Genomic DNA, 15128 nt, shown 5'->3' with positions numbered 1-15128 from the left:
CCTCCTGTATGTTCTAGTGCAGACTGCTCTCTTTAATTCCAGCACACTACAATACTGAGCCATGCTGATTGAGAGCCTAAAAACAAATATGCAAAGCAAGGAGAACAACTAAACCAGACTGCTCACTGGCTCTCAGAGAAATAAAAGAATATTGAGAATTGACTCATTTGAAGTACTTAGAATACCAGACAACTGATATCTACAGCCAAAGTGAGAGACAAAGCCAGCTATCCCAAGTCTTCAGAAGCTCCAAGACAGGATCACTTATTAGCTGTGTTGCACTCCACCAGAATAAAATTAATTCTTGTCAGTTTCACAGAGCAAACTGTATCTACTCACAGCAATTAATGGCACTAACCTTTAGTTGACTGTTGTGATCCAGAAATATGTATTTCTCTTCTTCAGAAGTAATAGATCTTAGGTCATTTTGAAGATGATCCACTGCAGTAAGTAGGCTGCAAGACGTTGCAGTGTATCCCATTCTTGCTAAAATGTACCTCAGCAGGAAGCAAACTCTAAAGCATGGTAAGAGACACGTAATGTTCATTTTCCTCTCATGAGCAATTTTGCAAGAAATGAGGATATGCTCACGCTGTTGGACATAACCCCATTGATCACCATGTCCTTATTTGACAGGATAATACTCTCTTCAGTGACAGCTGCTGTTTCCATGCTCTTTTCCCACAACTTTTGCCTATCTCACAGATCTGAGTGCACTTCTTATTTTACAGGCATTTAGCTTCTTCCTGCCCCCTCCCACCACCACCAATTAAATTGAAGCCTTAACAACAGTTTACAGGTGTGCTAGTCCTAATAAGACACAGAATCAGGTAACTTCCCAGCCTGAAACATCCCTTCCAACATTATGCAGGAAAAAAAAAAAAAAAAAAAAAAAAAAAAATTCAGTGAAAGAAACCCAACATAAGCAAGTTCTTGAAAAATCCAAAGCCAAATAATGAAGAAATTCTATAGGTCTGCATGGTATTTCTAGTGAAAAGGAAAAGCAGTAATGCTAACTTAATGAGTGATCCACATTTGCCAAAGAGTTCTATACAAGCAAGCAGCACTAAGGAGGGTTTCAGCTTTAGGTTTATCAGCCAGAACTACTGCCCAAAATGATAAAAAATGAAGTTAACACAGCCAAACCCCTGACAGAGCCAGGACTGCTTCAGGCCTTGCTCTATATTCATGTGTTACTTAGAACCAGCCTCACTTTCTGCTAACATAGGCAAACAAAAAAGAGCATCTCTGAGCCTCACCACTTTCCTAGAAGAACACCTCCTGCAGAACTGCTCCCTAGGAAGGAAGCAGGCTGCACTACACTGCACACAGCTGCAGCACCTTCACATCAAAAATGAGATGCAGAGACAACGTGACAGCATGCAGCCAAACACAACTTGAGGGCATCCCGAGTCTTCATTTAAAGCAACTCACAGAGCCTGCTGGAGACGAAGGTAATGAAATAAATACTGGTAATACCAAGGCAGGAAGTGGTCCTGTTATCCAAATTTGCTCTCCAGTAAGAGCCCTTCAAAAATCAGGTATCTTAAAGCTTCTCCAGCAATCAGTTTTGAGGATTTTTTCCCTAAAGGCCCAGGCCCTGTGCCCTCACACACTGGAAAGGCCATAGCTTACCTCTTCTACCACACAGGGGCCCAGCAGCTTCATTACCAGGAGGGCAGGCAGACTGCAGTTGGTAGCAAAACAGTAAAAATAGAAGAAATACAGCATTTTTTGCCTACAGATGAGCTCAGACACAAAAGAGAACATAAATGCCACTTAAAACATTTTTCAGGATAGACCAACACTAATACAGCTCCAGCTGCAGTCTTACTGTCAAGTCCATGCTTGTCATTCCAGCCTAGCAATGAAGAAACACTAAATGCATAGTGGTCAAGCTTTTTTTTTTTCCTTTTTTATTTAAAATATCATTATAACCAATTAACATACTAGATAACAATGTATACATTCCAGTGGTGCACATGTAATGACCTATGGCATGAATGATTGAAAAAACCACAATGCTTTCAGTAATGCCCCACCAACAGCTTATTTGGAGGGAATAAAAGAAAAACAGGAAAGCTATCAAATGCAGGGAAGAAAAAAAATAGCTCTCCCACTATTTTTCATGATGTATTTTCCCCTTAGTATTTCCTGGGACAAAACAAAATTAAGAACATACTTTAAAAGGGGCAGAAGGAATGATCACAATCGTTAAGGTGGTTTTTTTTTCCTTTCTCAACTTTAGTAAGAAAAGTTAAAGAACTCTCAAAAATAGACTAGATATTGGGCCTACAAAAGTAATTATCTGTATGCAAAGCTTACCAAGAATTATTCCTTTTGTAAAATGTAAAGGATGAGCTGACACTACTAGTAAGCTATTTTTACCTACAAAACCAGACTACAATAATAAAATCACCAATTTACAGCTAACACAATATTCTAGATGTACATTATTGTACACGAACTATATATTACACATGAACATCTTACGTGAAATATATAAGAAACATAACTACTGCTATTGTCTCAACATTGGCCAAAGGGTTCAATTTTCTAAAGGAAGTGTAATTTTCTATTTCACATTCAGTGTAGTTCCAATAGCAAGGGGTAGCTTTGCTTATTTAGAAACGTAGGTGGTTTGTGTGAGGTAGATCAAGAAAACCTTGCTTAAAATTTTAACGGCAAAAGTGGAAACAATGCTATCTATTATAACACATCCATAAAGAAGAGAGATCCGTGTTAGGGCATAAAAGAGATCAACCGAAATATCACTTTGATCCAGTGCCCATAACTAAAGATAAATAAAACAAACTAGAATTTAGTTAGGCAGCAGAGTCTCATCACAGGTTCCATTAAGATTCTTGCTAATCCTATGCAGACTGCTCTCTTTCAGCGCCAATCCTCAAACTATATCCGGACAGGTGAACCAAAAATTTAACAGGCAAATGAAATTTAACAAATGAAATATAACAATGTGAACAAGCTGTTGTTAACAGCAAATACTGGATTCCTGGTTGGGCAAGAACTATCTATCTGTACTAGCTATTTGACCATCTTCTTTATGCAACGTTGAGATTAATGTCGAATGTATTAATGCTGAAGCATTATAAATATGTCAGTCAAGGTGCTGAGTTTTTCCTTCTAACAGAATAGCCTTTATATTCAGAGAAGCAATTTTCCATAAAGCAAGCCCATCAATAACATTCTGCATGTACACTGAAACAGCAGAGGGTGCTATTGCCACAACCTTCTCTTTACAGCTCACTACATCCTCTTAAATTCACACACATGTGATTACATGATTCTGTGTGTGCATGGGGCAGGAAGGCTTACCAGTTTCATACTGACATTATCTTTGTATCTAGCTGGAATTCTCATCCAAAAAGAAACTAATGTACATACAGTATAGTAAGATTTTTCTAAACCAAAAATCCAAGCTGCATAGCACAGGGGAAAGTGCCACGTCTCTTCAGGTTAGCTGAAGGAGTGAAGCAGAGGTGGCCTGGTCAGTCAGGCTGCTCTAAGGTTGTTCAGCTGATGCTCTGGCAGTCCAGCTTCCCCCCTCACACACACACTAACACACACCAACCCCACTGTGTAGCCTCAACAAAAGACTTCACAGATCAAAAGACATCACAGAGCAGAGGTACAGCACACAGTAACAGTATTAACTTCCCCCCCTTTCCCCCCCATCTTTCCATCTATTTAAAAACCCTGAGGAACCTACTTCTGCAAAGGGAGAGGAGCTTTTTTAGAGCCTGCCACAGAAGGTGGGGATTAATATTATTACTGCTCAACTTTTAAGCTCACCTGACATGAAATCAGACACAGCTCACTGTAATTCAATCCCTACCAACTCCAATGGGCTGGAACGGCCCTAGAAGTGGAACATTGCATGCACTTTAGTAAAGCCTGTTACTGTGAAAAGATTTTGAAATCGTATACTGAAATAAAGCTTAATATTTCAGGAATAAATTTTTACAGTGTATTAGATAGCATATTAGCTGGCAATAGAATATACAAGAACAGTTGCACTCATCCCCTTTGTTTGCTATTTGCGGCAGTGCACAACTCTCTCTGAAATCATTTTATACTTCAACAAATAAAAAGAAATAAGACTTGCCTACTGTTGCAGTAACTTGGTTACTGAGAATCTGATTCACTTGTATTTTAAGTTTGTCTAAAATGCAATCAAGTGGAAGAAAAAAAGCAAGTAAGACTGCTATGAAGACGATGCTAGGAGAGGACTACAGGTGGACCCTTGGACCTCAGTGAAATAATCACTTTAAACATGGCTCACTTTATACTATTACAGGTTGCAGAGAACAGTCCCAGCCATTCATCAACACTACATTACAAGAAAAGAAAAACTCAATTCCTCTTAGAGCTTATGAGCAAAATGAAGTTACTATTGATTGCTTGCTGCAGTAATATTAGACTCAGCCTATTTATGTTGAAAGAAAAAAAATAATGGTCAGATTCACTCAATATGCATTTTAAAGAAATTTTTCCTTAGGACACTGGAAAGTGATAACAAAAATTAAAGTTTCCAAATACTTCAGTCATCACTGCAATACAAAGGGGTCCAAAATCAATTGAAATAGGGATTATATTTACCAAATCCCATTCTTTAGAGAATCTATAGGCATCTGAATTTGATTTTGTCAGTATGTTAACTTCATACTCCAGGTTAACCCTTGCGTAGCAAAATAGTACTGTTCTACGACAAAAAATTTTGGCTTAATTCACAGTTTAAGCTTTCATTAAAAAAAAAAAAATAAATAAAAAATTACAAAATAGACTGTTCTATTGGTCTCTGTTCAAATCGAGCAGATTTTCTATGTTCCAGTGTGAGAAAAGTCCAATAAGATCTGCCTATTCTGAGGTAATATACAATTTGGCAGGATCCCGTAAAAATAATTGCCTTAACAAATGTGGTTTAGAAAGGCAATATTGAAATATTCCATACAAATGAGGAAACCAAAGTTACACACACAAATAGCACTTACCAGTAGTCTAGCCAGGCCAGGGAAACAACTGTGCAGTTTATCAATTTAGTCATCTTTGAGACATTACCACTCCTTGTATCCTGCATTTTTTTTCAAGAGACACATTAGATGTTGAAGGCATTACTGTCACTTACATTTTTCTGAAACTTTGCTGCAAGGATGAATTTCCCTCTTCCCATTCTAACCACAAAAGAGACTTTTAACCCAACAAAGCGAAGGAACCACACTGAAGAGCATCAGTCGCTCCGGGATGACCTTTGTAGCCAGTCACATTATTTGCTTCTGCTCTGTGCCTGGCAAGACTTCCGTAATTTTTATGCTCATTTTGGTGAGCATTACTAATTTAAATTCCTCTTTACATTCTAATTCACTACACAAAATATGCATCTACACATGGCAGTCAATTACACAGCCTAGCTTCACTAAAAATCTGCATTTTCCAAAGGAACAAATTCTGAATGATTGTTTAACTCATACATAAACTTAAGTCAGTTATACATAAATCATTCTGTAAATATAAAATGTAAACAGTTAAAATACTTCCGTGAGGAGCAGTACCATTTTACATGACTATTTAGTAACTGTTCTACATATTTCAATATATCTGTTGTTTAAAAATTGTATTGAAACCTGCAGTTTCAGTGCTGAAAACTACTGCATATTAATGACTTAAAGTGAACCATTACTAAGACTTCTGCTACAGTGGTCTCCCAGTCAAATGAAAGAGATATGCATTAATTTACACAGCACTATTTCTCCCTCCTTTGGATGGCACATATTGCTCACTTAATGCTTAGCTACAGGAAGCTTCCTGAGGTTCTTCTACCACTTCACGGTTTTTAGCGATTGGTTATTTTTGGTGGAGAAAGAACAGCTGAAATTTTGCCCCTGCTGCATTCACATCCTTTCCTCTTCTCCCCAGAAAGCACTCACCCTTGCAGACAAAAGTAGCCAGAAACTAAACTCCCAAGAACCATATACTAGATGGACGTATAACTACAGCATATTTGTTCTTCCTGTTGGTATCTAGACGTCCTGGATACACCTTTGTTTTGTGTACAAAAACAGGCTACAAGCTAGAAGTAAACAGTTTATTTGCATTGTAATGTATTATTCATGAAGTATCCTCTTGTTTTATGGTGATCATGAGATTTGGCATGCCACAGTTGTGCAGAAGACATCACATCTCTTTGTTAGGCTAGATGCTTCTGCAGCTTTGAAGGTAGGCTTTGCTTTCTTAAGATCATAAAACCATTCAAATGAAATTACTTTACAAAGGACTGTATACTGTTTCTCTAACAAAATTCAGTAATTGTTGCTTTTACTCAAGTATTAAAGGCAAGTGGCCAAAATGAAAGAGCATATTATTCACTGTCAGCACCATAGCAGCACGCTCCAAAAAGCCTACAGCTGGATGCACCCATCTCTCTCTCCCCCTCAATATGGACATATGACCAAGCATAAAACTTCGAAGGATATCATGAACAAAACATCTGGAATAAATTCTAAATTTAAAAAAATTGAAAACCTATAAAATCTTAAATAATACATGATATGGTAATGACCACAACATTAATATGTGCTTTGATAAAACAAATCTTACAAATTCAGTAAAAAAAAGATCAGCAGCATAATAGTAAAGCAAATATGCAGATTTTAAAACCACAATAAAAATTATCAGGTTTAATATTTTACAGTTAATTACAGCAAAAAAAAAGTGGCTGCTTTTAACACAACTTACAGTTTAAAATTACAGCACTTTATGATGAATTCTATGATTATTTTTGAAAAAACACTCAAAAATACCACCAAATTTTAAAGGTGCCCTATTAATGACTAAAAGGAACCCCCTCCCACCCCCCAAAAGACCAAGTAGTCATCTACAGCAACCCAGAGGTCCAGCTGAGGTTTCTAGACTGCTGTCTGTATCAGAGGCCAATGTTGGATCTGTTGACATTGAAGACACATCATTGACAGATGACGACGAAGATGGATGCTGAGAGCCATTGATCATTGCTGCACCTGTGCTATGAGAAACAAAACAGCAAATCAGTTGCAGATACAGTCGCACGGCTCAGCACTTGCATTAGTCTGTCTCTTCCTAACACTCACTACTTCTCCCCACTTTGGCGAGTCTGAAGACATGCATCTCAAACAACTGTCAACGTAAATAAAATCCATAAGTCATAAAAATGTGGTGCTTTATGAATGCTATGGTAAGAAACACTAAACTCACATGATGGGATACCTGTCTAATTACAGTAAATGCTAATGACTGAAGGTTAAAAATAGTACAAAAACCCAGGGCTAAGATATCCTACTACATGTTGAGAGCCAACTTAGACCATACCTACATATTTTGGGAAAGAAAATGACATGTTTTTTCATCAGATCCTCCCACTTAGTTGGGGGAAGAGCAAGCATCCATCTGCACTGCATACAGCCAGTTTCAGATGTGCTGCAGTTCAAAGCCAGGCATCAGTAAACTTTGAGAAGAGTCAGCAGCAGCAGCTAACTTTTGCCATCTTGTTCTGATGTTCAGTGATGCTTTCTGAATATACTCCATAATTTTTCTCTTTAGAGGAATTTTCAAGACATACAATCTAGAAATCCTGTTTCATTACTTAATAGATAAAAGTAGTGGTTGTATCTTTATGTGATACTGCACCAGCTACAAATTACATATCTTACCTGACTATGGCAATGGAGTACACGTATGAAGTACTCTACAGAATACTTCCTGAGATCTTGATAGAGGATTGAAATGAAGTATCAATAATAATTTATCAGATTAATAAAAAGAGATATTCCACCAAATGATGCCAACTCCACATTCCATTCAAATAAGTGCAAATTCAAAGAGAATTCTAGAGATTATCAGTCATTCCAGGGCCGCATTTTTGAGCCTGGTTATAGTTGGATATCTTGAACAGTTTTACACTCTCCTGACCTACAGCTCTATGTAGTTTCGTACTGTGCTTTTATTGTAACCAACCTAAAGGGGCTGGCTGCCCACGTATAACCCCATTCTTGGTTCTTTCCTCCAGGTCCATGACTTCCTTGTATATCAATTCTGAAAACGAAGGGAAATAAGGCAGAAAATTGAATTTGCAAACAAAAAAAATCCTCATTTGACAGTTTATCTCCCATTAAAACTGTTTAGAATTAGTTTTGAACAACAGGCTGTAGATTACAGGGCAAGTGGTATTGTAATGTACAGTTCTCTACTTCTGGAGCTACAATGGCCTGGAAAGCTCAAGAACACACTGACATTGGTCTCAGACTTTTGTCCAGACAGTCTGGGGACCTGAGGCTAAACTGAGTCTTAATGACTATTCTGTTTTTATCAATGCTTTCTTTGGTATGGAAGAATCAGATCAGCAGTCTTCAAAGAACCACGCAGGCTGTTCTACAGAGGAAGTTTCTTTGTCATTAATTCATTCTCATCTTTAAAATGCCCTTTCACACATTATTATTTTTTTCATAATGTAGTCTGCCTAAAGATCTGAAAAAAATTCAGAACTCTTACGATTTAACCTGCCTTTTTCCTCTCATAGGTATTTGCCTGAATAAGGAAACTGACCAAGATATTCTTGGCAAGTAGCAGTTTCCTTAGGAGAGATCAGGCCACAAGCTCTTGGGTGAGATAGGAACAAAAACCACAACAAATGTGTCCAAACAGCACTGCCATCCTCCCAACACATATTTGCCACTAAGTTTCCTCAGCAACAACAGGTCACTGTGACATGGAATACAACACTATGGATAGATGTAAGCAGCAACTTCACCTCCCTCATCCTTAAAATAAGTTATAAGTGTTTGTAATGTGAATCATACACCCTGTATTTCATTGTAATGTGAATTTATACAGGCCAGAACATTTCTCAGCTAATGGTATCCTGTCATCCAGAAAACACTTCAACTGCGAATCTCCAGAAGGAGCAATAAAAGAACAGGACTAAACACATTAAATGCAGATCGTAAGAACTGACTTGTCAGGTTACTACTTCTTATCTATCATTGGTCAACTCATGTATGGTTTGAAAGAAAAAAGTATTCAGGAATTACAATTTCAAGGGCAGTGGCAGTCTCAAAAGTAACTTTCATATTGCTTGAAATACTTAAGTTTTTATTTTAGCAACATAACCGCATACCTGCTGCTTCAAAAGGGGAACATATTTGTGTGGAAGGAAGACAGTAAGAGAATTTCCACAATTCTCCTTCTCTCTGCCTTTACAATTAAAACCCTGATAGCTTTTATTTAATAGGTTTCTAACAGAAAGTGATTGCAAGTGTGGCAGTACTAAATATTAATAATAAATATAGCCCTGTGTCCATTATCAGCCAACGCATTGAAACTGTCAAAAATATTCCATTAAACGTTTGTCCTACTTTTTAAAAAAAAGTATTATTTTCCTCCTGGCTATACCAGTCTGGCTCCAATTCCTTCCCAAGCGTTTTCAGTACAAAGTATTAGATCAGTCAGCGCACTGCATTCTTGCTGAAAGCAGCCTTCACATTTCTCTGGATCCAAAGCTCAGTGTTACTGCTAACCCTATTTAAAATACATGAAGCACAAAGAACTAAATGAAGTACCTGAGATAGAGCGAGCAAGCATCCTAAATAAAAGCACCTTGCTTATACTAAGTGAGAAGGGTTATGGTCTAAGGCACTTAAATGCACTTTGGAGACAGGCTCTCAAGAACTAACTAGCACATGGCCCTCACACTGTGAGAGCTACACACCTGCTCCAAGCTCAGTGAATAACAGAATTATCAATTCAGGCATTTTCTCTGCCTTTTGCTTAGAAATAATCAATACCAATTCTGGAACGCACTAAATCCTCTGATATGTTAAATCGTATGATGAAGGACAGCAGTGGTCCAAAGGAAGGAATTTTTTCAGTGTTGTCAACACTGTACTAACTAGGCTATGCAAAAGAGTAATATGTTTTAGAGAGGGCAGTTAAATATTGTACTTCTACAGTAAATCAATCATTTACTTACATAAAGAATTCTAACAAAAGTCATATGTGATTTCTGAAGAACTATAAGGGCACGCAATATCATCTGAATTGCTAACAGCAGCAAAGGAAAACATTTGGAATCAGTAATACATATATTAAGCATTTCTCCACTAGAAATGGAAGAAGTTTCATGTATCTTAAAACTAATCTCCATAGGTCTTTAAAGCACAGTGACCGTCTCTTAGTTCATAAAGTCCCAAGGGTACAGAAGGTTATAGCAAGGTTATGGAAACAATAACATCAAACACCAACAGATGCAGAGGCAGATGCATAGCATTGGAGCCTTTGCAGTAGCACATCTTTTTAGAAGCAGTTTCCAAATGAAACAAAAGCTTTACTTTCAAGGATGTTCTCCTTATACTTTGTAAGTATAAAGAAAAAACAGATACAAAACCAGTACCGAAATCTAAAACTCATATTCTTAGAGGTAATCCTTATGCCATACTCTGACACTTCTCACACTTCAGCCCTGGCTACTTTCTCAAGATTCTATATATGAAACCACTGCCATCTCCCACATGAGCTACAACCTCGCTCCCTTGCCCACTGCTAACACTCCTTTTGGCTTCCTCTTTCAGTGCAAATAACATTAACACGCTAATATTTAGACTCACAGTGCTCCAACTCCTCCATCCTTTTTCATCGTAGCAGTTTTGTCCAGAAGCGTTTCCCTTCCTAAAAACGCTGCTTTACCATTTGCAAAAGTTGACCAAAATGAGCAGGCCTACAGCTGAGCAACCTTCAACTCCCTACAAAGACTCATCACCTTTACAGAAAACGTTTTCTGTCCCGACAACCAAGAGGTTGTGAAGCACTGATCTATTCCCTTGCCATTCCAAGCAGTTTAAGTATATACTATTATGTTACTCAGAAGAATCTTGGTAACAGTAAGCCTAAAAGCACACCTACATTAAAAACCTGTAGGATATGCAAAAGGATCGTTCTTACCTTTCCATTCTTCTATTGTGTGCTCCCTCTCATCTAACTGCTTATCTGGTATCTTTGGTGGAGGCTGGAAAACAAAACTAACTCATGATAAAGCAATCAAAGGGGATAGACAAGCACAATAAATGAAAAATGGAAATAAGATATTCAGAATAAGGACCTGATTTAAAAAGACTGTATTTACATGGTCAAATAATCTCTCACGCTTGGCTCATTTTCTAGATGCTGCTTCGTGTTTTCAACTTGTTCTAGGTTAGCTCATTTATGAATATTAGTGTATTAATTAAAACAGAAACTAAAAGGGCTGGTAATAATGCTCCTAACTGCAGTGGTCTCAAGCACAAGCAGCCCTTTTTACCTATTCAGAGTTAATTGATCACTTTCTCTCTAGATATAATAGATCAGCAGAATTCTAATTGTACCACTTACACCAAACATCTTTTCCTGTTCTTAGTGGGCCATCACCAGCTTACTTCCTCTTAAAAATGATTTTTTTTTCTCATAAGCTGAAGTTATTTTTTTAAAGGAAGATTTTCAGTTGATCTCTTTGTTCATTAGTGGCAGTACTTCAAAGCTTCAGATCTTGTATCAGATTTTGCTGAAACACTTATTTGCCAGTTTAAAAGTGCTATCAATTGCTGTAAGTAATGAAAGTATTCCTCTTACCCAGGAGCAAATGACTGGAATACTGTCACAAGTAATCAAGCTGTGCTGTAACAACTGTAACTCAATAAATCAGAACTCTGTATCAGAGACTTCCAGTTCATTGCTCCATGTCTAGGAATTTATATGCAATTATACACAAATACATACACAGGTACTGCAGGTACGTGCAAGACTGTGCTCATCCCTATTATTAATTCTAATAAGTATATTGATCAATGTCAATAGAAATGATTACTGCTCGGTTAAGCTTCTAGTGAAATGTGTAAAGCATGAAGCAGTCTCCTCTGAAGCAGTTACACGGAGCATCAAAACAAGCTTGCTTTGACAAAACATCTTCCTTGTTGGAGACCTAAAACAAGGACTTACAGCTTCGGCTTCTGATGGATCATACCAAACATTGATGTATGGGTGCTGGAGGGCTTCATCCACAGAAATTCTTTTCGAGGCGTCTATAACCAGCATTTTTGATAACAAATCCCTTGCTTGACTTGCTGCAAAAGTGAAATTTTCTACTTAGACTATTGCCACATGCACATCACAGTCTTTCGAAGCTCGTAAAGAGAGAACACTTAAATAACAAACTCCGTTTTATTATTTATACAACCCTCGTGTAATTTGAAGTTTAAGAAAATGGTGCATGTGATGAAAAAAGAAAAATGAAGAGACCAATATTTTGGAAAGAATTTATGACTGTGTACTATCTAGAAAAAAAATAAAACATTCCATGGAAATAGTTCTAGAGCAACTATGCATAATCGTCCTACAAGCAGGCAAGAGAACACCAACAACAGAATACTTCTTATTTATCAAGCTTGTTACTGGGTCAATAATAATTTAAATAGTAATTTAAAATGAGAATAGAGCTACACAATTAACAGAAGACTGAAAAATAAGTCATAACAGATTTCTTTTTAAAAAAAGAGGACCTGGGAGAAGTGGACATCAACAAGTAATTCCTCCTTACTACATTTTTTTCTAATCTCTCTTTTCTTTCTCAGAAAAACAGAATAGAGCAAGAAAGCACCCTTTATTTTTGCTTAAGCAAAGTCTGGCTGAAAGATGAGAAAGGATAACCTTCAGCTAGGAGAAAATCTTTACTGGCTGAACACGGACAAGAAACAAAATGCAATAGAAAGAAGGAAAAACACACAAATACACTGAAGACAAGTACTATGGAATTGGCTGTTTAAATGTAAAACAAGTAAATCAGCTGGATGGAAAGATACAGCATGCCACAAAGCCATCACATCATTTCTATGCAACGTCCAACTGCAACACTGCAACTTCCAGCAACCTTTTATTTTCGTTAGCTAAATTCCCTTTTAGAAAGGGATGTTCAAACTCAACTAAGTGCTGAAGTCTTCACTATGAAGATTGAAAGCAATTATACAAAGTAATAACATTTTACCAGATTGGAAGCAGAGGGAGAACATTTTTGAAGTGTCTGAAAGATAAATGCTGAAGAAGGAAAAGCATTGATTGTGATGATCCAAAAGGATATAACACGTAAAATGTGTTATAAGTCTCAAGGTATAGCTGAGGTCTGTATTCTGTTAAATTAGTTTTCTATGGGCAAAGTATTCATATATAATAAATAGGAAAATCTTGGATAAGAAGGAAGAAGAAATGAACATATCAGGTCATATGTACAGAATACCTAGTATGATTAGAGCAAGGTACAGTAAGGAAGCTGTATAAACCATGTTCAAGTAAAACCAACTACACATCATGAACAGCTTAAATACAAAGGATTCATGAAGGTGAATCCTAAATATCTGGAGTCTTCCATTTTTTCTCCATGAATTAAGGCCTGTCGGAAAGGCCTTACCACCATCACATCAAGTTACAGATGTGTCTCACCAGGGTTTCATTATACTCTGCCCCTGGGCATGGCTCTGTACCTGCTGGCAGTACAGCCTTGGCTGGAGTAGCAGAGGACAAGCACCTATCCCTGTGCTTTAAGTGACAGCTGTTTTTTTTGTTTTCCACATAAACTGCAATTGTTTGTCACAGAAAACACGGTAAGCTTTAGAAATAGTAACTTATACCAGAAACTAAAGGATATATGCATATAATGAATGCACAAAACTTTATTTTCATCCCCAAACAAACAAGATCTGCTGTGGCTGTGAAACATCTACTCCTCTCTCCTCTCACTTCTCACTTTCATTTCTCTGTTCAGATATCTAAATAGGAGCTATTCCAGAGAATATGAGAAAGTGTCAGTAACCAAACCTCTGTACTTCCATCTGCTCCCATTACATAAATGTTTTAACATGTAAATCCTTAGCAGGAGGATTTTATAGTGAACAAAACCAAGATGCATTTCTGTTGGGTACAACACAGTTTAAGAACTTTCAAAATATACAGCACACTTACCTTTAAGTTTGTTGTGTTCAGAATCAGCTGGGAAAAGGACATCTGGAAAAAGCTTCTCAAAGCTATATCCAGCATACTTGGGTCTGTTCTCCACGTAAGTTCGAACTGTGGGCTGTAATTTCTTCATAAATTCGGGGCACGGTGTTCCTAGCTGCTCTATAACTTTATTCCATTGATCAATATCTAAGGTTGCACAGCTAAGAAAAACAGTGTCTAATTTGCAGCTAAAAGTTATGTTAAAACCACATAAAATATCCAACAGAGATTAAAACAGAAAATCACCACAAAATTTCAAGTTCATCATTAATTAGCAGCATCTTCATAGAGAAAACAGTGAAGCAAGGAAGACTCAGCATCTCAGAAATGAAGGCAACACATATTTCACTTGAAATCATAAGAATTAACTGGCAAAGGATATACTTCTGCAAAACAGAGGAAGTTAAAGACAGACATTCTGTAGAACAATTAACTTCCTGATCTAAACTGATATTCACAATACTCCAACTCCTAACCCTCATTAAGGAACTGGAGAGAATCACCTCCTAAAGCTGCTTTGTCCTTCCACCTCACTTCGGTTACTCAGCTGAGTTCTGGACTGTACCAAATTAGTGATCTCACACTGACAAAACACAGTGCATAGAACCATGGCCACATGAAGGATTAAATCCTGGCACATACAGGTCAACAACAATTTTGCCAGTGTCTTCAATGAAGAATTGAAAGACTTTTGAGGCCAAGGAACATCTTCCCCCAAAAGTTTATACAGCTAGGGGACATTGACAAGTTCATGGCAGAAGAATTTAATACATGCTACTAAGCAAAACAAAGCAAACAAAACTTTGGCTCATTGCAGATGGTTACATACTGGGAGAGAGCTCCAGTAAAATTTCACACATGCTTATTTCATTCAAATAGTCTCCCCAGCATTTTCTTTTTGGCTACTGCCTAAGACTAGACACTGGGCTCCCTAAGCCCTCAGGTGGATCAGCAGGCTCTCTCTTAAAGCTTGAAGGATTTTCAAGTTCTACAATGCTTTAGCACAGGTCTTGAAGGGAAAGGAAAGAAAGGAAAGAAAGGAAAGAAAGGAAAGAAAGGAAAGA

The 15128-nt window shown here is 37.4% G+C and overlaps 1 protein-coding gene across 5 annotated transcripts in view; it reads right to left on the bottom strand.

Annotated features, from left to right (window-relative positions):
- Positions 1-6089: 6089 nt before the first annotated feature.
- The window catches only part of MAPK8 (mitogen-activated protein kinase 8), a 44977-nt gene continuing 35938 nt past the window's right edge, over positions 6090-15128 (bottom strand). For 3 of the 5 annotated variants that reach the window (XM_042862719.1, XM_042862718.1, XM_042862720.1), the window contains exons 8-12: positions 14029-14211; positions 12016-12140; positions 10987-11050; positions 8008-8085; positions 6090-7034 (exon numbers count right to left, since the gene is read on the bottom strand). In XM_042862719.1, the coding sequence (XP_042718653.1) occupies positions 6889-7034; positions 8008-8085; positions 10987-11050; positions 12016-12140; positions 14029-14211 (596 nt within the window). In that variant the 3' untranslated portion in view covers positions 6090-6888. Of the gene's footprint in view, positions 7040-8007; positions 8086-10986; positions 11051-12015; positions 12141-14028; positions 14212-15128 lie in introns of all 5 variants that reach the window. The other 2 variants (XM_042862722.1, XM_042862721.1) reach the window with 2 other exon arrangements.

This window comes from Lagopus leucura, unplaced genomic scaffold (genome assembly GCF_019238085.1).
Source record: "Lagopus leucura isolate 7727_CA_CO unplaced genomic scaffold, USGS_WTPT01 Super-Scaffold_739, whole genome shotgun sequence".
NCBI classification, from domain to species: domain Eukaryota; kingdom Metazoa; phylum Chordata; class Aves; order Galliformes; family Phasianidae; genus Lagopus; species Lagopus leucura.
The sequence above is the reverse complement of the archived record's forward strand: the minus strand, read 5'-3'. Positions and strand labels throughout refer to the sequence as shown.